The sequence below is a fragment of the Mesoplodon bidens genome (genome assembly GCF_964165515.1).
Source record: "Mesoplodon bidens genome assembly, chromosome: 1".
Classification (NCBI taxonomy): domain Eukaryota; kingdom Metazoa; phylum Chordata; class Mammalia; order Artiodactyla; family Ziphiidae; genus Mesoplodon; species Mesoplodon bidens.
The window spans coordinates 43,214,149-43,240,608 of record NC_138176.1 but is presented as its reverse complement, the minus strand read 5'-3'; the positions used below and the strand labels follow the sequence as shown (position 1 = coordinate 43,240,608).

The window sequence follows — 26,460 nt, the reverse complement described above, 5'->3', positions numbered from 1 at the left end:
ACAAACTTGAAAAATAAATACATAATCTCTATAAAAATAGGTGGAGGATTTAACTCACTTTTATTTGTGTGGGACGTGTTTTTTCTCTCTCTTTTTTTATTTTTCGTGATTTTTTTGCTGGCAGATACCTGGAAGAAATGTGGAATCAAATGCAATTTTGTTTGTTTGTTTTCATGCAGTCTTTGTCATGGGAATAATACTTTGATGATGAATAAATAATTATTTTTATCAATTTTTACTCTGCAAGAATAGCAAGTTATATTAGATTCCTACTGCAGCCTTATTGAAGGAGCTGGAATAATACATATTATTCAGAATATGAATGTCTGATGCATATCCATAGCCTAATTGTATATTGATCAAAATTTTGATTTTAACCAAGGATTACTTATATAGTCATCTTTTATGATATATATGACATGATGAAAATATATTCATCTCTTTAAGGGAAAACATTTTCTTTTTTTTTGTCTTTTAAATCTCTTTTAATCTATAGTTAATGTGGCTTTATAATAAAATTTTCTTTATTCACTTTGCACTGTTTGCTTTTGCCAAGCTATATTTTTAGGTGTCAATTTACTTTGACAGGGGATATAGGCTTGCCATTTCAAAATAAGATTTTTAAGATTCACATAGTGGAAAGTTTTCATATTGAAATATACCAAATATTTTTCTCATAAATCCTTTACACCACCCATGCAGATACACAAAGAATTTTCAAGCTGGCAAGAAATTTCACTGACCCATATTTACCATTATCGCAAATGTATTGTGAGTGACCATTGGACAGAAAAAAATACAATTTTGTTATATATATTTATAATATTCCCATGGTCTTTCTTAAATTTTTATTTAAATATTGTGTCATTTGTTTTAGACTCTGGGTCCATGAAAAACATTTTCTTCAAAATAAAATTATGTTTATATAGTTACATATAACTCAGCTCTTTTGAAACAGAAGACAAGAGGGCTTTTTGGGGGTTTTTTTTGGTTTTTCTTTTTTATACTATGGGATTTAAGTAGTGTGAAAATACTGAAGAAAGTGGGGGGGAGGCGTTGCATGTGATTAAGTCACTCTGTTTGCTAACTGTTGTCTTTAGGAGTTAGGTTCCTATCTTCCCACAAGACTAGGAGAGAGGGGCACTGTCTTTCTTGATGATTACATTTCAAAAGGATGGCTACTAGGTCCTCAAGAAAGACTTTCCTGCTTTGTAAAACTGGTAAGATGCACTGAGATAAAATTTACATGTCAAAGAGGCAGAGAAAGAATTCACAATGGAAAGTTTTTCTAAAGTAAACACTCTAAGAAAAGGGAGATCAGGGATCTGCAGTTAGGAAGAAATGTGTCTAGGGTCTACTCAACCTTGGGGAAATAGGTATATTAAAGCTATCTTGGTCAGTTTGACTTTTCTTTGTGATTCAGAAGCAATTATTGAGGAATGCAAATATACACACAATATTGCAGAATAAAATTATTTAAAAATATGTAAGAAAAATAATGAGGCAAAAGAAAATAGTGCATAAATTCTTTTCCTTCCACTTTTATTTATATGAGCATCTTCCACTATGGGAATATATGCAAAGAACATACTGTAAAAGAGGCCTGTCATAACCATACTTGGATTCAAATTTTCTTTTTATTAAGATCATATTTTGAGCCCTGAACTTCAGTCTAAGTATTCCTTAATTCTTACATTTTATTAGGATATATCTGTGTTTGACATGAAAAATATTTCAGGATATATTCCTGCTTTTTCTTACTTTGTACATTAATTTCAAGAATTTAAAAAGTGGCTTTTCCCCACATATTTCATGTCAACTTCTAATAGGGACACTGACTTTAAGAATGAAAATCAAATGTACCAAAAGAACAGTGCTAAAAGAGAATGAAATGTGAACTCTGTGTTAATACAATTGCTCTCTCAGCAGGAAAATGCTAAATATATACATTGGCTCAGTAAGAGCCTTTTTAAAAATGACTCCTCTCTCCACACACACACAAGCACATGCACACTTTCATATAATCCATCTATAGCCACTTATGTGCATTTATATGCTAAAAGGTATTAGGTTGAACATTTATATGCTAAAAGGTTTTAGGTATCCTTAATGGACTTAATGAATCACATCCTAAGCATAATTACATGCATTGAAAGTGGGGTATTCATATATCATTAAAAGATAGAAAACATAAGGCAGTATATTTTATATAAACATATCCTCAAATATATCTGTGTCTGTGGTAGTCACCAAAAAGTTAAAAGCATTTTTTTTCCTTTTATTTGTGTATCTTCTAAGAACTATGCATTTCATATAATGTAATAAATATTGTAATATCATATATTGAAATAAGAATGTAAAGATGAATGTAATTTATGGCAGTAGTCTGTGTCTTAAGACCAAACTTAGTTTCTACACAGGCTAAAATTATGACAAAATTATTATATATTTTTTAAAAATTTTCTTTATAATCTGTTCATTTGTTATCATTGTTTGCTGCACCTATGTTCTGTTGATGAGCTGTAGTATATCAAGGTTCTAGACTTGCTTATCCATATTTTTATTTCCTTTTTAAAAAAATCCTTCTTTCCTCTGCCTACTTCTTTCTTCTTTCCTCCCTCCCTCCCTTCCTTCCTTTCTTGTTTCCTTCCTTCCTTCCTCTTTACTTGTTTTCCCATTCTAAAACATGCATTAAACCATACTGTACAAGTGTAATACTAAGTGATATGAAGAATACAAAAACTAATTTCAGAACAGCTCTGTCCATCAAAATTGTACAACCTAGAAATTGAAATCACATGCATATTAATAGGTATAGGTTTGTATATAATAAGAGCATTAAGAATCATTTTGATGGGTTATTTGTGTCTTCAAAGAAGTGAGAGAGCTCTTTATACTGAAAATATGAGGCAAAGCTTGATCAAGAAAGGGGCAGTTGTGTGGATCACAAATGGTGGATGTTGTTCCAAGGTCTTGAGATAAGAAACACAGCTGTTCAAATGATAGGCATTTCAACTTTTTAGTACAACAGTTAAAAAAGTTGTTATATTGCCGCATTCAGTAACTTTATAAGTTGACTACTTAGAAAATTGTTCTGACTTTGTAGTTCTAGTGTAATTAGAGCAGAGAGTTGGCTCCCAATTTGCATGCAGTGAGGCTGATTTTATATACATTTTAAATAGACAGGTTAAAACAGGCTTTCAGAGTGTCTGAATCTAAATTCAAATAGAAATGAGCCAAACATCTTAAATTATTAATTAAAATGCTCTCAGAACTTAAAACTTATGTTAAGAATTTCAATTACATATTGATGATAAAATGTTATGATACACTTAGCTGTACTCTGGCTGAATCAGAAGCTTTCTCATTTTGCAACAATGCAATTTTTTATAGACATCTCATTACATTTTATAAGGACACAGGAACAAGAGAAATTACTTAGTATGCTGTCATTATTTTTTATATTTAAAATAACTCAATTTGGGAAACGTGAGATTACAGAACTAGGGAAGATTAATATTTTTATAAAGTTGTTTTATAAAGTTATTTTTATAAATTTTTTAAAGTTTTTTACATAAAAAATAAAACTTTTTATAAAGTTTTTTCCATACAGAAATAAAAGATATCTTCATTTTTACCGACTGATATTTCCTCCTTCATACAGTAAGATACCATTTCTGCCTAGTCAAAACTTTTAAGGTAACAGTGAGATTAGCAACACCATGAATCTTCGCTATTATGATGAGGAAGTAAGAACCCCATTCATGTCTTTTCATGCTTTTCTCAGTCACAGTGCCATTCCTTGCTGGCATTCACAGCTCATAATACTTATTTGTAATGAAAAAAAATTTAGGTTTCTTCATTTGTCAGCACTCTCTTTCACTCTCTCTTTCCTTCTCTCTCTTTCCATATGCATTTGTCTCAGTGTTTGTGTGTTTGTATATATATATCAGCTGTGACACATGTAGCTTCATTATGTGGTATAATTAAAACATTTCATGTTCAGGTATAGGTTTAAGGCTTAGAAGGAATTTAGTATTGTTAATATTAGAGTTTTTCATTACTGGATGTGTTATTTAGCTTGAAGGTAAAGGAGAAGTGGTTTAAAAATGGAATGCAATGGAATAGAAGCCACAGTGATGTTCATTCATACCTTAAATGTTAAGCAGAGACAAGAAATGAGGAAAATATGTAAAATTTAAGAGTAGTAGAGGAGTGATTGTCATTGAATATCCCCAAAACAAATGAGAGAGAAACACTTACCATGTACAATTAGTTCCCAACATCTGTTCCATGAGCTTCTATTTCTTTGCTATACTGGAATCATTGTTCGAGCAAACTATGCTTAGCCTGAGGGTAAGGAACATAAATTATGTATAATGTGAATAGTCTTGAGTAGCATCTTTTACTTACTATTCCTGAATCCTATGTGCTCCTCCTGTTAATAAAGCTAATAAAGAAATGCCAGTGTGGCTCAGTATGTACTTCTCTCATTCATCTTACTGGTTTTTCCTCATATAATTACTAGTGGACTTATAGCATTATATAAATGAACTTTCAAATAAAGTTAGCTAAATGTACTTACAAATATACAACCTCTAGCTTAATGTACATTGCAAAAGTAGTATTTTAAAATTATTTCATAAATATTAAAATATTTCCTTGGGGGTATATAAGCACACATATGCCTAAGTTACGAGAGTCTGGTGGACAGAACTATCCTGTGAAATAATCTAGCCCTGAAAATGAATAACATAAACTACAGTCTCAAACACTCTTAGGACCTCCTTTCTCATCTACACTGCTTAGTTCTGTTGTATGTTTACTATCACACCCTCCTGTGCATATCAGCTTTTGTTTCCTTTCCTTTAAAGTAAGTTTCTTCAAAAGGAGGAAACCTGAGCTTTATATTTAAACTGCAGCCACATGAAAAAGAACAGACCTTTCTTTCTGGAACTAAAGTTCACTATTCTAGGACAGAGCTCTCTGATTGCTAACACTATGGTAGATGCCCAGATGAGTCCATGAATATCGCACCAGACTGTTTAAAATGGCTGCTCCCGGACAACTATAAAGACATGGGAGAGAAATATTACTCAATGTTAAATTTATTCTATTACTAAATTCTATGTTCCAAACAGAAAATGCTATCAGTGCACATAAATATGTGAGTATGTGCACGTTCATTTTCCTCAAACCTCAGAGATAAGTTGTTTTCCCTCCATGTTTGGCTCTCTCTTTGTTCCATACACACACATACAACATACCCTCTGATAATACATGAGCAGGAATTTCTCTTCAGTCTGAACCTAGGAATAAAATTGTTGGGTCACAGAAAGAGATGATAAGTTTTAGTAACTTTCTTTGTACACATGGAGCCCATAGTGTAAGGACATTTCTAACAGAGACTTCTGAACAGATACAAGATATATCTTGCTGTACTAAATACTAATTATTAGAGCAGGTGAAAAAATAAGATGAGTTTGGCACATAACAGTATTTGAGAAGATCTTTTAATTGCTTTGTACTTATTATAATTTTGCCTTCTGAAAAGGCTAATAACATATCTGGGGCCATAGCCCCAAGAAAAACAACAAAAGAAAAGGAAACAATGCATTTGTGTAATTGTTTTCATATATTTATATCACAGTCGTTCTTCTGGATACTTTTTAAATGTATAAAATATTATATAATATTATGAATGAGAATGGAGATAAAAGAAGAAAATAAAGATGGGGGTAAAATACCTGAGACTAAAAAATGCATGTTACAATAATATATTCACCCATCAGTGATGAGGTATACTTTTAAATCTAAGCTTTCTGATAGATAGTGACAAAAAAAATATTTCTAGCCAAAAATTTCAAATTATCTATAAGCTTAAAATAAATCCATTACTTAAGATAACTACAATTCCTAATGGATCATGCAGGAGTTAATCTGGAGTGGGGAGGTGCTTACTGGAGGGAATAGGAAAATATAAATGATATGTTGTATATGGTATGTCAGGTCATTAAATAGAGTGATTAGAGAAGGCTTCATTGAAAAAGCGATATTAGAGTACAAAGCAGAAGGTAGTAAAAGAGCAGATTTTGTGTCTTTCTGGGGAGGGAGATCCTAGGTAGAGGACAAGGCAAATGTACTAAGTTTGGAGTGTGTTTGGTCTGTTGGAGAAATAGTTTGTAGGCTAGTGGCTAAAAGAACAGAATCAAAGCAGGCATTTTAGAATAATATAAGAAATTGGCTTTTATTTTCAGGGAGATTGGGAGACACTAGAAAGTTGTAAGCTGACATATTTTAGAAGGGTAACTCTGGCTATTGTGTTGAAAATGGACTGTGACAGAGCAAGGTCTGAAACAGAAAGATCATTTGGGACATTATTTCTGTACTCTGGGCAAGAGATAATGTTGACCAAGTTGATAACAATAAAGGTAGTAAAGCAAAAAGGTCAAATCTGGTTATATTCTGTATATAATAGTATTTTCTCAGAAACTGGATATGGGACATGAGAGACAGTCAACAATGACTAATAAAATTTCTTACTGGAAAAATTGCAAAGGAGTTTCCTTTTTCTGATGTGAGAAAGACACCATGAGGAATAGGCATAGATGTGTGTGGGAAGATCCAAAGCTCATTATGATGAGTTTTCAATTTGATTTGCTTATTTGACATATGAGTGGAGATGTGGAGGAGGCAGTTAGGATGTGTGTTCTTGGTCCAGAAAAGAGGAAAAAGAGATCTGGACTGGAGATTTATATTTGGGAGTCATGAGTCAAGAGTATGTATAAGCCTGGATGAGACAATCAAAAAAGAAAAAAAAATGCAGAATATATACAAAGAATAAAGTCATAGAGACAAGTATGAATTAGCAGGGAAGACCATGAGGGAGCAAACAGTGATGTGAACTAAGTCAGAAAAATAAGGTATTCTGAAAGGTAAGTGAAAAGAGGTATATGAAGGAGAGGGTGATTAACCATGTGAAATGTTGTTGATAAAGTTGAACAATGAGAACCAACTACTGAATTTAAGAACGTGGAGGCTCTTAATAAGAACTAGACAAAAACTTTTCTGGTGGGACATCGGGTTGAAAGCCTCACTGGAATATTTTCAAAAACATGTAAGTTGAGGTGTGGCAGAGGGAGTATGAGCTACTCTCTTGAGGAGTTGTGCTGTGAAGCAAAAATTCTTCATTACTAACACAACAATGTCGTATAACAGACATTCGGTCTTGAATGTGCTTTCATTAGATGAACGTCATTTTTCATCAGCTATGAGAGCAGGGGATCTTTATGGGATCACTCAGTAAGGTTGTATAGGGATTTGTTTAAACCGAGAGAAAAGATTTCTTAAAGATTTCTTAAGGAACAGCAACTGCCCAGTGGGAGGAAATAGGGGATCTGGCTCAATTTTTTAACTGCCATTGTATAATCATTATATTTTTCAAAAAATGTATGGTATGGTCTGTTTCTTTATTTCAATTGCATCAGTTTGATGGTCTGAAAATAAAATCTCGCAGTATTCTGAGAGACTGAACCTTCATTATTTTCATATGCCTGTGAATTGGATATAGTATAATTCACTTAGTGTTTATATTTTATCATTTAGCCCAGCTGATAGAGTAAGTAAATGCTGATAAGAATTTTGACCTCAGTAATATGACCTCCCTTACTTGCAAGCTTGTTCACTTTTATTTACACCAGGAAGAAATGGCCTTTGCTTCAGGACAAATTCTCAGTGATAACTGTGAATAAACTGTTGCCCCTCCCACTTTTATTTTCTGTTATGCATATGCACAATCTTCTCTTTTTTTCTGTTGGGTTTCATGTATGCTTCTTCTATCTCGGTTAAGAAAGTGAGGGCTTCCCTGGTGGCGCAGTGGTTGAGAGTCCGCCTGCTGATGCAGGGGACACGGGTTCATGCCCCGGTTTGGGAGGATCCCACATGCCGCGGAGCGGCTGGGCCCGTGAGCCATGGCCGCTGAGCCTGCACGTCCAGAGCCTGTGCCCTGCAAAGGGAGAGGCCACAAGAGTGAGAGGCCCGCGTACCGCAAAAAAAAAAAAAAAAAAGTGATATTATATTTTAAAATGTGTGGCGAGTGTTCCAAATTTAATGAAATAGTATGAATAACACCTTTATATGCTTCAATCTATACAAACTCCCATCCCAGTGACAGTGAGATAAAAAGTATTATTTATTAACTATGCCCTTATTACATCCATTACTTTATTTTTCATAACAATGCATATTGCTGATTACAAGAATCTGGGGAACTTGACTAAGATCACAGATTTAGTAAGTAGTGGAGCCAAGATTTTGAACATAGATCTTTTGGCTTTAGGGCTGTCTTAGCTGTCTAATGCTGCATAACAATATTGAAATAAACAGTATTTTACGACAACACACATTTATCATTTCACAATTACTTTGGGCCTGGAGTCCAAGCATAGTGTAACCAGGTTCTCTACTTATGGTGTCAACAAGACTATAATCAAGGTGTTGTCAAGGCTACAGTCTCAGCTGAGACTTGACTAGGGAAGCATCTGCTTCCAAGGTAACTCAGGCTTGGCAAAATCACCTTCCTTGTGGTTGTAGGACTGAAGTCTTCTGTATCTGACTGCCTGTCATCTGACTACCCTCAGCTCTTAAAGGCTGCCATGGTTCCTTGCCATGTGGGCCTCCCAACATGGCTAATTGTTTTGTCAAATCCAGCAAGGAAAAGAGAGAGAAAGAGCTTCAACAAGATAGTCACTAGAATCTCATGTAACATAACCACATAATGTACACATAAGTATAACTTCCCATTACCTTTGTCATATTATTTTGATTATAAGCAAGTCATAGGTCCCACCCACACTCAAGGGAAGTGAATCACATAAAACCAGGAGGCAGGCATATGGGGGTACCTTAAGAGTCTGTCTACCATGGAGCTATTTTAGCTTCTGTAAGCTCAGGATCCAGCTTCTTTCTTCAGAATTCTTCCCTCTGCCACAGTGGAATGAAGGTACAATATTTATGCCAAGGGATTCTAGGTTAGTATGTTCATTTCTTAAACTGATACTCCAAGTCTGACCTGAAGTTTTATTGGGTTATCCTTAATGTCAACTATCTATTCTCTTTTATGAGTTGTTAGCTATAAGGTCAGAGACTATATCTATTTCTATTCTTATGGCTATAATTTAGGAAAATTAGTTCTAAGGTCAAGTAGTTGATAATTACATTGTACTATTCTCCCTGTATCTTACTTTAGAATTGTTTCAATTTTAACCCTTTAAATGTTGTCAGAAAATTGTAGGGCACAACAATCCAAATAATGAATTTATACATCAACTGGATTTTTGTGTGAGTTTCCCATGAATTCAAAACAAAACTAAAAGTTTTTTGTAATTTCACATTTTTAAAAGATTTATTATTTATTTTATTTTTGGCTGCATCAGGTCTTAGTTGTGGTGTGCGGGATCTTTGTTGAAGTGTGCAGGATCTTTCATTACGGTGTGTAGGCTCTTTGTTGCAGTGTGTGGGCTTCTCTCTAGTTGTGGCACACAGGTTCCAGGGTTCGTGGGCTCTCTAGTGGCTCGCATATGGGTTCCAGAGCGTTTGGGCTCTGTAGTTTGTGGCACGCAGTCTGTTTAGTTGAGGCACATGAGCTCAGTAGTTTTGGTGTGTGGGCTTAGTTGCACCACGCCATGTGGGATCTTAGTTCCCTGACCAGGGATCGAACCCACGTCCCCTGCATTGTAAGGCAGATTCTCTACCACTGGACCACCAGGGAAGTCCCCGTAATTTCATATTTAAATTAAAAAGTTTGTGTATTTCCAAGGTGAACGCAAGATATAGGGAAAGGATATCTAAGCTATGAATTAGTAAATCTGGAATTTGGTCTTGGATATGGCTTTATTAGCTATGCCACCTTAGTAAGGTTATTTCAATGCTCGGGGTAGGGAAATTTGGAGATACCAGAGGTTTGGCTTCATTTTCCATATATATATGATATATATATGAGATGGTAGGTTCTTTTCTAATTCTAAAATTCTGTGATCTTATTTTTAGTTGAGCAAATGAACATGCCTTCTACATCAAAATGCACAACATACATACATTTACTTAATATTTTATTTACAACAGAATAGAGATACTAGCAATTGTTTAAATGTCAAGATATTTATATCAATTTCTAAGGAAAAAGTTAAGAATAGAAGGGAAAAAAATCCCTTTATTCTTAAAGTTTTATACTTGTATGCCTATGCCATACTTGATATATCACCTGTCATGCATCATGATGTAAAATATAAGTAAATAAAAGGTATTGTTACTTAAGTAATGTGAGTGAAGTACACTCAAACAAAGCTGCCCATTTTGTAATGGTTTGTTCTTTTGAAGTAAATAAAATATAAATTTTAAAGACTAGCATAGTTTTTCAAAGAAGTATGCTTTTAGTTTTTGTAAGTTTTAGTTTCATCACTATTGACTTGATTGGTATCATTTTCCATCTTTAGCAAATATTGTATGTGGCTAATATATCCCCAGCATTCAAACACAGCCCAATTAATATTGCTGTTTTCTTTATGAAGTTGCTGGATACACTTATATTTCCTTCCCTTTTACCAAGGAGTATCTAGATATGATATGAACATAGGCTTAGCTAAAATGTGTAGTTTATATAATTGTAAACCAAGAAGTGTGAAAAATCAAGAAAAGTCCAGGAAAGTTTCAACAAAGGCGAGGATTTGAGCATAAGAAGAGTTTTACTTAGCCTGATAATCTTGGAATCTAGATTTTACTCAATAAACGACTACATAATGGCCATGCTTACTGTTTAACCTCACTGAAAAACTATATATTAGCTATAATTTCACTTTTTAAAAAACTTTGTTTTAATCAAATAGTGTACATTTGGGAGCTTTGTTTATGGTTTCATTTGCAAGGAGTAATATACAAGAAAATGCAACGGATGCTTCTGCCTATATGATGTAGCTGAACATTCTTCTAGTTGACTTAAACTGGGGAAAGATTGTTGGGAGAGATTTTATGCAATTCATATTGGTTATACACCTTTGTATAATTAACTGTTTTCTAGCAAGTAGTGTGTTCTGTGCACAGAGTGATTTTCTTATTTTAATCTTTGAAATGAACCCAAACAGTCAATTACTCTTTCCCTGTAGAACTTACTCTTTCAGAGTCATTGAATTAGGTTAATTAGAAAGGCAATGGACCCCTCTCCTCACTGCCACCTCCATAGCATTTTTAGAAAGTAACCCACTTGTGTTATAACTGCCTATTTAAAGAAGCAAATACAATTTTCAGGAAAATATTAAATATCCAATTATGGTTTAGTTCCTATAATAAACATCTCTGTGTGTGTGTGTGTGTGTGTGTGTGTGTGTGTGTAGTCCCTAATAGAACCAAATGTGTGCTGGGGATGAGTAAAAAGTGTTCAAGCTAAAGATCACTACTACTATGAATTTGTTGAATAAGATCCTTTTCTTGCCATCAAATCTAATTTTAGTTTCTATGAGCAAAATCAAAATTGTGTGAAGTTAGAAAGTGGAAAGAGTGGGTCACTCCCTAATGATATCAGGGATTACCTATCAATCTTTGGGTGGATTGCCATCACCAGAGACAAAGAGTTATCTTTACAAGTTTACCTACAGTAAGCATTCTCTCCCTACCTTCTAACTTCCCAGAGTGATTACTTTGCATTCAAATCTTTTGGGCCCCTATGAATTCTTCAGATGGCTTGCCACACATGCTTTAGCTTTGTGACATGAAGAGTAGACTTGGTTTGTAAAAACTTCTGGGACATAAAATAAGTTATTTTGCTTTAGTTTCAAATGCTTTTGCTTCCAAAATTGAGTTAATATAATTAATATATAATATAAATATATATATAATATAATTAATAACATTAACAACAATAAACATAATTCACATTTGTCAATTGCTTATTCTATACCAGGGACTGCAATTAGTACTTCACATGCATTATCTCATTTAGTCATCAGATCAACCCAACAGCTCTTCTTTGATGTAAATTATCTTATACACATTGGTAAATAGGGGAATGGAGTTGGTATAAGGAAGTGATTTTATTGATTCATATGTTATTTTTTACAGTATATTTATGTTTTAACATATTCTGGGCACATTTTTATCATAGTTAAAAATAAATAGCTGTGTAAGCAGATCTTAAGAAAAAAGCTGAAGATCTGCAGCACCTTTATTTAATGCAAGTCGAGTTTACATTAGTGGTTATGACTGATAATATGTTAATATGGAGAAGCTGTGGGTACAGATGAAGGAGGTGTGAAATTATTTTTCTGAGTTTAAAACAATAGATTAGTGAAGAAAGCTAAATGATGGATCAAATTTTCAATTTCATTGAAAAAAATCTGCATTAAAAAGCAAATGAACCTCAATACCTACTTCTTGAAGGAAGAAGCATAAACCCCAATATTTAAGGCTGTAAATATTGACTATGATACTTGAAGAAAATATCATTAAATACTTAACTGTGCTAGTGACTGTTTCAGCTTTCGTTAGTGCTTTTGATACAGGAATAAAAGGTTTTTTTTCAAGTACATACATATGGTGCTATAATAAAAAATACCTCTTGTATTGTGGTATTGATTTTTGACTTTGTAGAAGAGAGAAATTGAAGGTGAGTAGTTACGTAATCTGTCCACTTTCACATGGCTCTTAAATGATGGATCCAGGATTAGATTCTAACTCTGTCAGTTCCAGGGCCAGCTCTCTTCACTTCTATGACATGAGTGTCAAACTAAGTGAATTCCTTTTTCCTGATTTCAACCATTGTTTATTATGCCTTCCCTTCGTGTACCTGCATAGAGTGTATGTACACTAGAGAAAGACCTGCTATTACTGCTGTTACACATTATGAGTCAAGGCATAAATGTTAATGTTAGTTGACCTACTTATTATACTTTATTTTTTTCTTAATCAGAAAATATAATCCCCTTTAATTTCTTAATTACATATTGAAAACACAGGCCAAATAATTTTTCAAAGGTTAGTTGTGTGAAATATTTGTAAAAGGGTGTATACTCAGGCCTAGAACATATTTGTAGACCAGAAAATGCCCTCATTGTCTGATCTGTACTTTTGGATGTAATATCTGTAGATTATATATTTGCTAGTTGAGTAAAAAAATAGCAGGATCAGTTTCACTCATATATTTACATATATGTGTACTAGTATGTGAAAAAGTAGAAGTAAATAATCTGCCATTTAGAAAAGTATGTGTGTGAGTGTGTATTTAAACATTATTTAGATATATTGTTATAAAAGAATGGTTCATTTCAACATTCCCTAGTGAGATAAAGCTCATTAGTAATAGCATGATAAAGAAATATTATAGATTATTATTATTACTATAATTATTATTAACTTGCTGAGAAAAATCTTACAGAGACCCCCGTTTTATTTGTAATTATGCAATGATATAACATTGAAGCCAATTTTGTGCCTTATGAAAATGCAGCAATACATATTGCATTATTTATTCTTCAAGCTAGATTCATATTTATAGATTATCTATATATTCTTGTATGCTATCCTAAGGCAATGAATTTTCTAGATATGTGCCATTTATTCTAATGTCCTTAGGAGGGTACATTTTATTTGCATGGCCACATCTCTTCTTTATGCCATAAGTTTAATAAAATGGATCAGCTGAAAACGATTGCTGTAAGCTATAGTGCATTACTGTTTGTCAAAGGGATCATTGCAGCATGGTAAAAAAGAGGGGATTTGAATTGCATCAGTGCTATTTGCATTCAATTTTTAAAATAGATGGAATCTTTAACAGAGTTGGAGAGATTAGAGATCTCTCGCTTCAGCTCTTACTCAACAAATGTCTACAGTTCAGCCCACTGAAAGAATAATAAGAAAGCAAACATTGAAATGTTACATTAAAATAGTATGTTGTTCTAGTTGAGTACCCCAGACATGTCTTAGAGAAGAATGGCTTCTATTGTGTATCTGAACACTAGTTTTGTCTTTCACATTAAGATTTATGGTTTATGGATTTGCTCTAAGATAAAAGATAAAGAAGCAGTTCTCACCATGGGAGTCTCTGCTACTTCTTTATCTCTTCCTTTCTCTTATTTTCAGGATATCTCTTTTCATATCAGAAGTCTTACTGAGTGAATTGAAGTATCAGCCTCTGTTATTATAGGCTTTCCTTTTGTTCAGGATAAAATTCAGTGATAACTCCTGTGAGAAGTGATGGACAGGGCAGGGAACAGATTCATGCTGTTAAAAGGATGCAAGAAATAGATGATGGGACTCACCAAGTGTTTGAATCTCTCTCCCACCTCATCTCCCCAAAATATCATTTATAAATAACATTATAAAGGTATTTTTGCCTTTTTGAAGCAGGACATTTGCTATATCATGACAGATATAAAGTTGAATATCTTCTGTTTTGAAACAGATTTGCAAGTCAGCTGGGGTTTAAGCATATGATCTTTGTTAAAGAATGCATACAGGTAGAATATATTTTCAAGTAACTCTCTTTGGTTTGCAGGTACTATTGTGGTGGATAACATGCTGATCAAAGGGACTGCTGGAGGACCAGACCCAACCATAGAACTCTCTTTAAAGGACAACGTGGATTACTGGATATTGTTGGATCCTGTTAAACAAATGCTTTTCCTGAACAGCACGGGCAGAGTTCTGGATAGAGATGTTAGTACATTTTTTTTCTTTGTCCCTCTGTTACAACTTTATCATCATTTAAATATCTGCATGTATTTGTTGAGGTATCAAATTTTTGTTATATAATTTGAGTTTATTTTCTGTGTTCATCAACAAAAACATTTTTTTTAACTCCTTGAAAGAAGAATAAGAAAGAAAGAGGGACCATCTGTGTCTGAGAGAACCATTGTATTTCTCTTCTGACATCCTGGAAGCGCGTCAGACTTCTGAATAAGGAGAGAACAGAGTGCTCAGAATAAAGGGGTGGTAACCTTGGAAAAGCAGGATAAGCACAGCCCAATTCACGGCAGAATTTGAGAGTACAACTACATGTTGGCTTGAGGACAGAAACTTTAGTTGAACTACTAACAGGAAGGTGCTCTTCAAGCAGTAAGCGTTCATTGAGAGATAAATGGCAATGTGCTTATAGAGCTGAAAAAAATTAAAAGAAGGTGAGCAGAAGTTTCCTGGCAATGTCCCAGTCCAGTCACTCTCAGGCAGTATGATCTAAGTATTTAGGTATTAATAATACCTAAATAACCAAAGTTAAATGTCTTCTTTCTGAAAAAGTTAAAAAACTTGAGTAGATTTAAGTAGCTCTGTAATGTAACTTTAGTCTCACTTATTTGCATTCTAATCTTGAGTGCAGAGAAAAGTGTGTGTATGTTTGTGTGTGGGTGTTATAACCAGTAATTGTACAGGACCTTGGGAAAACTTGAGAAGTACATCTAAACGTGCCTACTCCAAAATTTCCACTTTATAAAATCGAAATGTCAGATATTCAACCTAGTGAACCTGAATCATATCACTACAGTGTTCGGGATTTATGATTCACTTTAAATATGTGTGAGGTAGATGATCCCTAATCTATTTCATATCTAAAATTCAGAGTCTTTAAGAGCTTTGTGTTGAGGTGGGCAGTAATAGGACTCTCCCACCAGGATGGGCTGCCCTGTACACTTGGGGAGGCCCATAATTCAGCTGACTGAGCAGTGGGGACAGATGTGAGAGGAGGATATCAGTGGAGAACAGGAATGCGTCTGTTGGCTCAACCTAGGGGGGGAAAAGTCATCCTTGATGCTGTTCCCATCTCCATCATTGCCCTCACTCACTATGTCCTTTCATCATGGCAACATTTTTCACACCCCACAATTTACAGTTTTGTCTGGGTGGTTAAGAAGGCGTAAAACGGAATAAGGACAGTTGTTATCTTAGAATTTATCTTGCCTTATCTTAATTTATCTTATAATAAGTCTTGCTTTTATGAAAGCCATTTGGATAATGGCACAAACTGGCAAGCTGCAAGAGTCTCCCCAAGCTGCGTTACTCACAGGCATCCTTCTTTTTTTAAATTACATTATACTATATTATATTACACCTGGTTTCAAGTGTACAGCATTATAGTTCAAAATCTGTTTACACTACAGAGTGATCACCACCACAAGTCTAATTATCATCCATCATCGTATGGTTGACCCCCTTTACTTATTTTTCCCACTCCCCACAAGGCATCCTTTACTGGCTTTAAGTAGGAACACTCATATCCAAGTCATATGAATTTTATAATGTAACATGTTTGGAGAATTATAGAATATTTATCTATTTTAGGCCACTGTCATTTTATATGTTGTTTCCTTTTTTAAAATCACCTATGATTATGACAATTTACTTGTTTACTGGTAAATTACTTTCTTTTTGGAATCAGTTTTTTGTTCTCAATTTGATATTAAAAAGCACAAGTTCTAGGTCTAATTTATGAGTCAAAGGAAAAGATAACCTTCAGTATTCATAAAATGCATTCCATCTCTCCAACCTACAACATTGTTTTAATTTTAATTACTTACCAAAAATTATCTTCACTTTTTAAGATACTTATCTGTTTCCTTGGTATTATTGTTTTTTAATTTCTCATAAGGGCAGCATTTATTGGACATTGGGCAAACTGAAATAGTATCATGGGAATACACATAAAAATTGATTTGACCTGAAAGAAATAATTCCAAAAATGTGCACATGTATCACTTAAGGAACCATCCAGGCTTGTTTTGTTTTTTGTTTTTTTTGTTTTTTTTTTTTGTGGTACGTGGGCCTCTCACTGTCGTGGTCTCTCCTGTTGCAGAGCACAGGCTCTGGAGGCGCAGGCTCAGCGGCCATGGCTCACGGGCCCAGCTGCCCCACGGCATGTGGGATCCTCCTGGACCGGGGCATGAACCCGCGTCTCCTGCATTGACAGGCGGACTCCCAACCACTGTGCCACCAGGGAAGCCCCAGGCTTGTTTTTTAACACAATAATCAAAAATAATTTCCTTTCCATTTAAAATGTTCTTTTGGATTAGAAATGCTATGGTTAAGTTAAACTTGAAAAGATGTTTTATAAATTAAAGTGTTGTCATGGACACCTATCTGAAATTAGCTAAAGATGCTGGAGAATAAGACACCTAAAGAATATTAAATGTTAAATGAATATGGCAGAGGGAAATCTGGAAAGAAAAACAAAACAAAATAAAACAAAAATATGCTTACATATTTGCAATGTATTTACCAATTGTCAAATCAACTTATTGAAATAATGACAAAATAGTAAATAAAAGATGTTCTAAACATTTATCTAATTATTTAGATAATTTATTTATAATTATATCTAATTATCTAGATAAATATATAATTATTTATCTAAGTGAATTCAAGCCTGTATAGTTAAAGAACGTCATGACAAATATCTAACATTGCCATTTTGTACAAGTACTCTTACAGGGTGGTGGGACTTACAAAACCTGGATTAAAATAGACACAGGATTTGGGCCTTCTATGAGTAGGGGCACTTTGCAGCTTTTTTTTTTTTTTTTCCAAATAGAATTTGTGACCACAGAAGGAGTGACAGATAAATAATAAGACGTTATGCCTTTATTTTCTTTCCTGGCAGCATTAGTTGAGAAAGATTGATGAGGAAAATGCTTTCAGTTCAGGGTAAAAAATAATAATGTTAATTAAGAATGCCCTCAATCTAGAAAATCAACATGTGAGATTAAATGGTTTTTGTTACAAAATTAAGATGGTGGAGCCCTCACTCACAGAGAAATCAGGAAGAAGAGAGGAAAAGCCAGATAGTAATAACAAACATAAGATCAAGGCAAGATTAACTAGATAGAGCACATATTTTTAATATAGTATCATTTAAAATTAGCTGAGTATAGATGCTTTACAGAATTATTGAATGTTAGAGCTTAAAGGAAACAAAGTTTTGTTAATTCAATATTTTCTTTCATAAACTACTGTGTAGTAGATTTAGAGATAAATATATAGGTAAAGGGCCAGTCTTTAAAATTTAGCACATGTCTATAGTAAAATGAGAAAAATGAAGAAAAATAAAACAGAGGAGTGATTTTTCCCCCAAAGTTAAGTGTATTCATTTTATTCTGATATCATCCCCTTTTTAGATTTTCAGATTATTTGTTTTAGTTCTGTGAAAAATGCCATGATTATTTTGATAGGGATTATATCAAATCTGTAGATTGCTTTAGATAGTATGGGCATTTTAACAATATTAATTATTCCAGTCCACAAAAAAGGTATATCTTTCTATTTATTTGTGTCATCTTCCATTTCTTTCATCAACGTCTTAGGGTTCTCAGAGTACAGATCTTTTATCTCCTTGGTTAAATTTATTCCTAGGTATTTATTCTGTTTAATGCAGTTGTTAGTAGGATCGTTTACTTGATTTCTCTTTCTGATAGTTCATTATTAATGTATAGAAATGCAACAGAGTTCTGTATATTAAATTTGTTGTATCCTGAAACTGTACTGAATTTACTAGTTATAGTAATTTTTTGGTGAAGTCTTTAGTGTTTTCTACATATAGCATTATGTCATCTGCAAATAGTGACAGTTTTACTTCTTCCCTTCCAATTTGGATATCTTTTATTTATTTTATCTCATCTAATTGCTGGCACTAGGACTTCCAATACTATGTTGAACAAAAGTGGTGAGAGTAGCATCCTTGTCTTATTCTTGACCTTAGAGGAAAAGCTTTCAGCTTTTCACCATTGGGTATGATGTTAGCTGTGAGTTTGTCATAAATGGCCATTATTGAACAGGCTGGCTCAGCCTGCAGCCACAGCAAGTTGTTTTCCAGTCTGTCTGTGAATGTTGCCACCTGAGACAGAACCAGGATGTTTGGGATGCTGAGCATCAGCTTTGAGGATGATCCTTTCTTCTCTGATTCTTTTATGGCACACTGAGAAAGTATGCAACATATGATGAGAAATTTTTCTGAACCTTTTGGAAGAGACATGTTCAGCATCTCTGATGGTAGAGGAAGAACTTGTAACCATACGGGACATGAGGATGGAGAAAACTCCTTGACTTGTACAGATATCAATCCTCTTCAGGCAATGGACCAAATAATGTTAAATATATGAAACAGTATGCAGGAATTACAAAGAAACTTTGGTCACTTTTCAATGGATCCAAATGGGCATTTGTTTAGTTCTTCCTCAGTTATGACTTATTCCAAAGTAGGAGATGAACAACCAAAGATTTTCCAGACCTCAACTCAAACTCGCAGGGCTCCAGGAGGAATAAAAGAAAGCAGGAGGGCACTGAGAGATTCTTGAGAGTGGACTAGAAAAAGTGGCTGTTGGTCATCACCTTCATGACTGAACTCATGTCATTAAAAAGTCAAAAAACAGCAAGACTGGATATGAAGAGGTCAATCAAGAGTTCATCAATATGAATGAAAGTGATGCTCATGCTTTTGATGATGAGTGGCAAAATGAGATTCTGAAGTACCAACCAAGAGGACAATGGTGCAATCTAGAAAACTCTAGGATGTGAAGCATTGGTCATGAGAATTCAGGATCCCAAGAACTTAAAAGAAGGGAGAAATTTCATCAAAGCCCAGCCATTGAACGCAGGAGAAGATCAAATGTTTCTGTGGACAAACTCAACATCAAAGGATCACCTGTGAAAATGAACAAAAAATAAATAGCATTGCCTTTGATTTGTTTAGTTTTGGTTGTTTGAACAGAGAAAGTAATGGTGCATAGTAATACACATGAGACTAATCGCTTGTTGTTAAATCAATAGTATGTTCTTAGCAAAAAAAAAAAAAAAAAAATTGGCCATTATGTTGAGCTATAGTCCCAATATACCAACTTTGTTGAGAGTCTTTTTTTTTTTAACATGAATGGATGTTGAATTTTGTCAGATCCTTTTTTTGTATCTATTGAGATGATCATATGATTTTTATCCTTCATTTGGTAATATGGTGTATAATTTGGATTGATTTGCAAATATTAAACCATCCTTGCATCCCTGGAATAAATCCCACTTGATCATGATGTATGAACCTTTTTTTTTTTTTTTTTTTTTTTTTTTTTTTTTTTTTCCCTTTTTTTTTAAGTTTATTTATTCATTTTTTTAATTAGTTTCTGCTTTATAACAAAGTGAATCAGTCATACATATACATCTGTTCCCACATCCCTTCCCTCATGCATCTCCCTCCCTCCCACCCTCCCCATCCCACCCCTCCAGGCGGTCACAAAGCACCGAGCTGATCTCCCTGTGCTCTGCGGCTGCTTCCCACTAGCTATCTACCTTACGTTTGGTAGTGTATATATGTCCATGCCTCTCTTTCGCTTTGTCACAGCTTAGCCTTCCCCCTCCCCATATCCTCAAGTCCATTCTCAAGTAGGTCTGCGTCTTCATTCCCGTTTTGCCCCTAGGTTCTTCATGACATTTTTTTTTAAATTCCGTATATATGTGTTAGCATACGGTATTTGTCTTTCTCTTTCTGACTAACTTCACTCTGTATGACAGACTCTAGGTCTATCCACCTCATTACAAATAGCTCAGTTTCGTTTCTTTTTATGGCTGAGTAATATTCCATTGTATATATGTGCCACATCTTCTTTATCCATTCATCCGATGATGGACACTTAGGTTGTTTCCAGCTCCGGGCTATTGTGAATAGAGCTGCAATGAACATTTTGGTACATGTCTCTTTTTGAATTATGGTTTTCTCAGGGTATATGCCCAGTAGTGGGATTGCTGGGTCATATGGTAGTTCTATTTGTAGTTTTTTAAGGAACCTCCATACCGTTCTCCATAGTGGCTGTACCAATTCACATTCCCACCAGCAGTGCAAGAGTGTTCCCTTTTCTCCACACCCTCTCCAGCATTTATTGTTTCTAGATTTCTCTTTTTTTTTTTTTTTTAATTAGTTTCTGCTTTATAACAAAGTGAATCAGTCATACATATACATCTGTTCCCACATCCCTTCCCTCATGCATCTCCCTCCCTCCCACCCTTCCCATCCCACCCCTCCAGGCGGTCACAAAGCACCGAGCTGATCTCCCTGTGCTCTGCGGCTGCTTCCCACTATCTATCTACCTTACGTTTGGTAGTGTATATATGTCCATGCCTCTCTTTCGCTTTGTCACAGCTTACCCTTCCCCCTCCCCATATCCTCAAGTCCATTCTCAAGTAGGTCTGTGTCTTTATTCTCGTTTTGCCCCTAGGTTCTTCATGACATTTTTTTTTTAAATTCCGTATATATGTGTTAGCATACGGTCAACAAACACATGAAAGAATGCTCAACATCATTAATCATTAGAGAAATGCAAATCAAAACTACAATGAGATATCATCTCACACCAGTCAGAATGGCCATCATCAAGGAATCTAGAAACAATAAATGCTGGAGAGGGTGTGGAGAAAAGGGAACACTCTTGCACTGCTGGTGGGAATGTGAATTGGTACAGCCACTATGGAGAACGGTATGGAGGTTCCTTAAAAAACTACAAATAGAACTACCATATGACCCAGCAATCCCACTACTGGGCATATACCCTGAGAAAACCATAATTCCAAAAGAGACATGTACCAAAATGTTCATTGCAGCTCTATTCACAATAGCCCGGAGCTGGAAACAACCTAAGTGTCCATCATCGGATGAATGGATAAAGAAGATGTGGCACATATATACAATGAACCTTTTAATGTATTGTTGAATTCAGTTTGCTGATATTTTGTTAAGAATTTTTGCATCTATGTTCATCAGGAATATTGGCCTCTAATTTTCTCTTTTTATAATGTCTTCGTCTGGTTTTGATATCAAGGTAATGCTGGCCTCATAGAATGAATTTGGAAGCATTCCTTTCATTTGTATTTTGTCTTGGAATAGTTTGAGAAGGATAGGTATTAACTCTTTAAATGTTTGGTAGAATTCCCTTGTGAAGCTTTCTGGTTCTATACTTTCGTTTGTTGGGAGTTTATTGATTATTGGTTTAATTTCATCACTAGTAATTTATCTGTTCATATTTTCTATTTCTTCCTTATTCAATCTTGGAAGATTGTATATTTCTAATTTGTTTATATCTTCTAGGTTGTCCAGTTTTTGACATAAACTTGTCTGTAGTAGTCTCTTATTATTGTTTGTATTTCTATGATATTAGTTGTAAATTCTCCTCTTTCATTTCTAATTTACTTTATTTGGGCCCTCTCTCTTTTTCTCTTGATGAGTCTGGCTAAAGATCAATTTTGTTTATCTTTTTAAAAAAGAGCTCTTAGTTTCATTGTTCTTTCTATTGCCCTTTTGTCTCTATTTCTTTTATTTCCACTCTGATGTTTATCATTTCCTTTCGTCTAATAATTTTGGGCTTTGTTCTTTTTCTAATTCCTTTAGGTGTAAAATTTGGTTGTTTGTTTGATATTTTTCTGTATCACTATAAATTTCCCTCTTAGAACTGTTTTTATTGTGTTCCATAGATCTTGGAAAGTTGTGTTTATATTTTCATTCTTCTCAAGGTATTTTTTTAAATTTCCTCTTGATTTCTTTGTTGACCCATTGCTTATTTTTTTAGTACCATGTTGTTGTCTCCGCATACTTGTATTTTCTGCAGTTTTCTTCCTATAATTGATTTCTAGTTTCATACAATTGTTGTGGGAAAATAACTCAATATGATGTCAGTAATATTAAATTTATTGAGACTTGTTTTTGGCTAGCATGAGATCTATTATGGGGAATGTTCCATGTGGACTTGAAAAGAGTAGGTAATTCTGCTCCTTTGGATGGGATGTTCTGTTGATACCTATCTAGTCCATGTGATACAATGTGTCATTTAAGGTCAATGTTTCCTTTTTGAATTTCTGTCTGGATGATATCCATTCGATATAAGTGGAGAATTAAAGTCCTCTACTATTATTGTATTAGTGTTAATTTATCTATTTATGCCATTTAATATTTGCTTTATATATTTAGGCACCCTTATGTTAGGTATATATATGTTTTAAAATGTTATATCTTCTTATTTAGTTGACCTCTTTATCATCATGTAATGCCCTTATTTGTCTTTTGTTATACTCTTTGTTTTAAAGTCTATTAATTTAAAGTCTATAATTATTGTCTCATGAGCAATATTCTCTAATCACTACTGGACATAGGATAATAGTGGTCACAATAAAATCAATAATTCAAATTGTAATAAAAAATATAATTCTGGCACAGTCCTGTTATACTTATCTCAAAACTCTGGGCAAACTTTTAAAAGATTTGAATATTGAAAAATTGTGTTCATAACAATCCCAACATTTTTAAAAATTTATTGAAGTATAGTATAGTTGATTTACAATGTTGTGTTAATTTCTGTTGTACAGCAAAGTGACTCAGTTATACATATATATATTCTTTTTCATATTCTTTTCCATTCTGGTTTATCACAGGATATTGAATATAGTTCCCTGTGCTATACAGTCAATCCTCGTTGTTATCCATCCTGTATATATTAGTTTGCATCTGCTAATCCCAAGCTCCCAATCCTTCCATCCACCACCCCTCTCTCCCTTGACAACCACAAGTCTGTTCTCTATGTCTGTGAGTCTGTTTCTCTTTCACAGATATGTTCATTTTTGTTGTACTTTAGATTCCACATATAAGTGATATCATATGGTATTTGTCTTTCTCTTTCTGACTTACTTTACTTAGTATGATAATTCCTAGGTCCATCCATGTTGCTGCAAATGACATTGTCTCATTCTTTTTAATGGCTGAATAATATTCCATTGTGTGTGTGTGTGTATATATATATATATATATATACACACACACACACACAGCATCTTTATCCATTTATCTGTCGATGGACATTTAGGTTGTTTCCATGTCTTGGCTATTGTATATAGTGCTGCTATGAACATAGGGGTGCATGTATATTTTAGAATTATAGTTTTGTCTGGATATATGCCTAGGAGTGGGATTGCTAAATCATATGGCAACTCTATTTTTAGTTTTTTGAGGAACCCTCTATACACTTTTCCATAATGGCTGCATCAGTTTACATTCTCATCAACAATGTAAGAGGGTTCCTTTTTTTCCACACCCTCTCCAACATTTATTATTTGTAGACTTTTTAATGATACCTATTCTGACCAGTGTGACGTGGTACCTCATTGTAGTTTTGATTTGCATTTCTCTAATAATTAGTGATGCTGAACATCTTTTTATGTGTCTATTGGCCATCTGGATGTCTTCTTTGGAGAAATGTCTATTTAGTCTTCTGCCCATTTTTCAATTGAGTTGTTGAGTTGTGTATTTTGGAAATTAAGCCCTTGTCCCTCACATTATTTGAAAATATTTTCTCCTGGTCTGTAGGTTGCCTTTTCATTTTGTTTATGGTTTCCCTTGCTGTACAGAAGCTTGAAAGTTTGATTAGGTCCCATCTGTTTAGTTTTGCTTTTATTTCTATTGCCCTGGGAGACTGACCTAAGAAAACATTGGTACAATTTATGTCAGAGAATGTTTTGCCTATGTTCTCTTCTAGGAGTTTTATAGTGTCATGTCTTATATTTAAGTCTTTAAGCCATTTTCAGTTTATTTTTCTGTGTGGTGTGAGGGTGTGTTCTAACTTCATTGATTTACATGCAGCTGTCCAACTTTCCCAACACCACTTGCTAAAGAGACTCTTTTCCGCATTGTATATTCTTGCCTTCTTTGTTGAAGATTAATTGTCCATAGGTGTGTGGGTTTATTTCTGGTCTCTCTATTCTGTTCCATTGATCCATATGTCTGTTTCTGTATCAATACCATGCTGTTTTGATTACTGAAGCTTGGCAGTATTGTCTGAAGTCTGGGTGGGTTATGCCTCCTGCTTTGTTCTTTTTCCTAAGAATTGCTTTGGCAATTCTGGGTCACTTATGGTTCCATATTAATTTTAGGATTTTTTGTTCTAGTTCTGTGAAAAACGTCATGGGTAATTTCATAGGGATCACAATAAACCTGTAGATTGCTTTGGGTAGTATGGCCATTTTAACTATATTAATTATTAGAATCCAATAGCATGGAACATGCTGAATATCTTAACATCTCTTTTTTTTTGGATTTTAAATTGGTAAATGCACAAAGAGCTTTGACTTCTATTTCCAGGCCAGTATCCATTTAACTACTAACTTTTGTACTTTTATCTCCACAGTATGTCTTGCATTTGCATCCATCAGCATAACTCCAGGACAAGACCTCTTAGTTCTCACTTGACTTTGGAAAGATCTCCTAATAGTTCTCCTTACTATATTTCACTATTCAACCTTCTCCAGTTTTAGTGTCTCAAAACACAGTTCTGACCTTATTGGTAGATGAATTCTCACTGCAAACTGTCCCTTGAAGTTTCCTAGATTCAAGCTGCAGCCTATCTCTTTTCCTTTTATTTTTTATTATTATTTTTTTTTGTGTGGTACACGGCCCTCTCACTGTTGCGGCCTCTCCCATTGCGGAGCACAGGCTCCGGACGTGCAGGCCCAGCGGCCATGGCTCACGAGTCCAGCTGCTCCGTCGCACGTGGGATCCTCCCAGACCGGGGCACAAAGCCGTGTCCCCTGCATCGGCAGGCGGACTCTCAACCCCTGCACCACCAGGGAAGCCCTCTCTTTTCCTTTTATTTAGAGACATATACTCTCTAATCTAGGAAAATTGAACTAATTGCTGTTCCCTCAACATAATCTAACTTCTTCTTATCATGCCTACCCTGATACTCTTTTGAACCTATACTTTGAAATTACCTTTATCCGTTACCATCAGTTAAATGTTATCTACTACCAAAACATGTCTTAAATTTCTACTCTCTACATAAAATATTTCCTAATAGTAACACTTGTACATAATTTCTTACTCCAAACTCCTAAGCCTTCAAAACTCTTTTTTTTGGGGGGTGGTGGTGCCATGCAGCTTGTAGGATCTTAATTCTCCAACCAGGGATTGAATTCAGGCCCCCGCAGTAAAGGCACCAAGTCCTAACCACTGGAGTGCCAGGGAATTCCCTCAGAACTCTTTTTTGACTCACATTATAGTTATCTATATTCATCTCATATCAGTTTTACAGGATTTGCTTAATGTAAAAGGACTGTATCATATTAATCCCAACCCACGTTGAACTTTGCATAAAATAAGTACAATTAAATAAACCTAGTGTCCTTAATAACTGATTGTGAAAAACCTACACATTTCTAAATATTACATATACCTAACAATATTTTCAAATCAGTACTTTCTTCTTTAGGCAACTTCTTTAAATATACCATTTATTTTGAAAGTTTAATAAATGAAGTAAACTTATAACTCTGGCCAGCCATTTATGTTAACTTTTGTTTCATTATTTAAAAAGCATTTGTACAACACACTGGGTCTTATTTCTTTTCACTGTCCTGTAGTTTATTTTTAAAGTAATGAAGATTTTTTTATTTTGTAAAAATAGTATTTAT

At 34.3% G+C, this 26,460-nt stretch overlaps 1 protein-coding gene and 1 pseudogene across 8 annotated transcripts in view; both read left to right on the top strand.

The window, feature by feature from the left end:
- Positions 1–26,460, top strand: part of PCDH15 (protocadherin related 15) — a gene marked incomplete at both ends in the record, with an annotated part of 718,913 nt that overhangs the window by 249,685 nt on the left and 442,768 nt on the right. For all 7 annotated transcript variants that reach the window (XM_081238611.1, XM_081238610.1, XM_081238609.1 and 4 more), the window contains one exon: positions 14,543–14,703. In XM_081238611.1, the coding sequence (XP_081094737.1) occupies positions 14,543–14,703 (161 nt within the window). The remainder of the gene's footprint in view (positions 1–14,542; positions 14,704–26,460) is intronic.
- Positions 18,882–19,678, top strand: LOC308615427 (myeloid leukemia factor 1-like; annotated as a pseudogene). The gene has a single exon. The product of its transcript is annotated as a myeloid leukemia factor 1-like (transcript).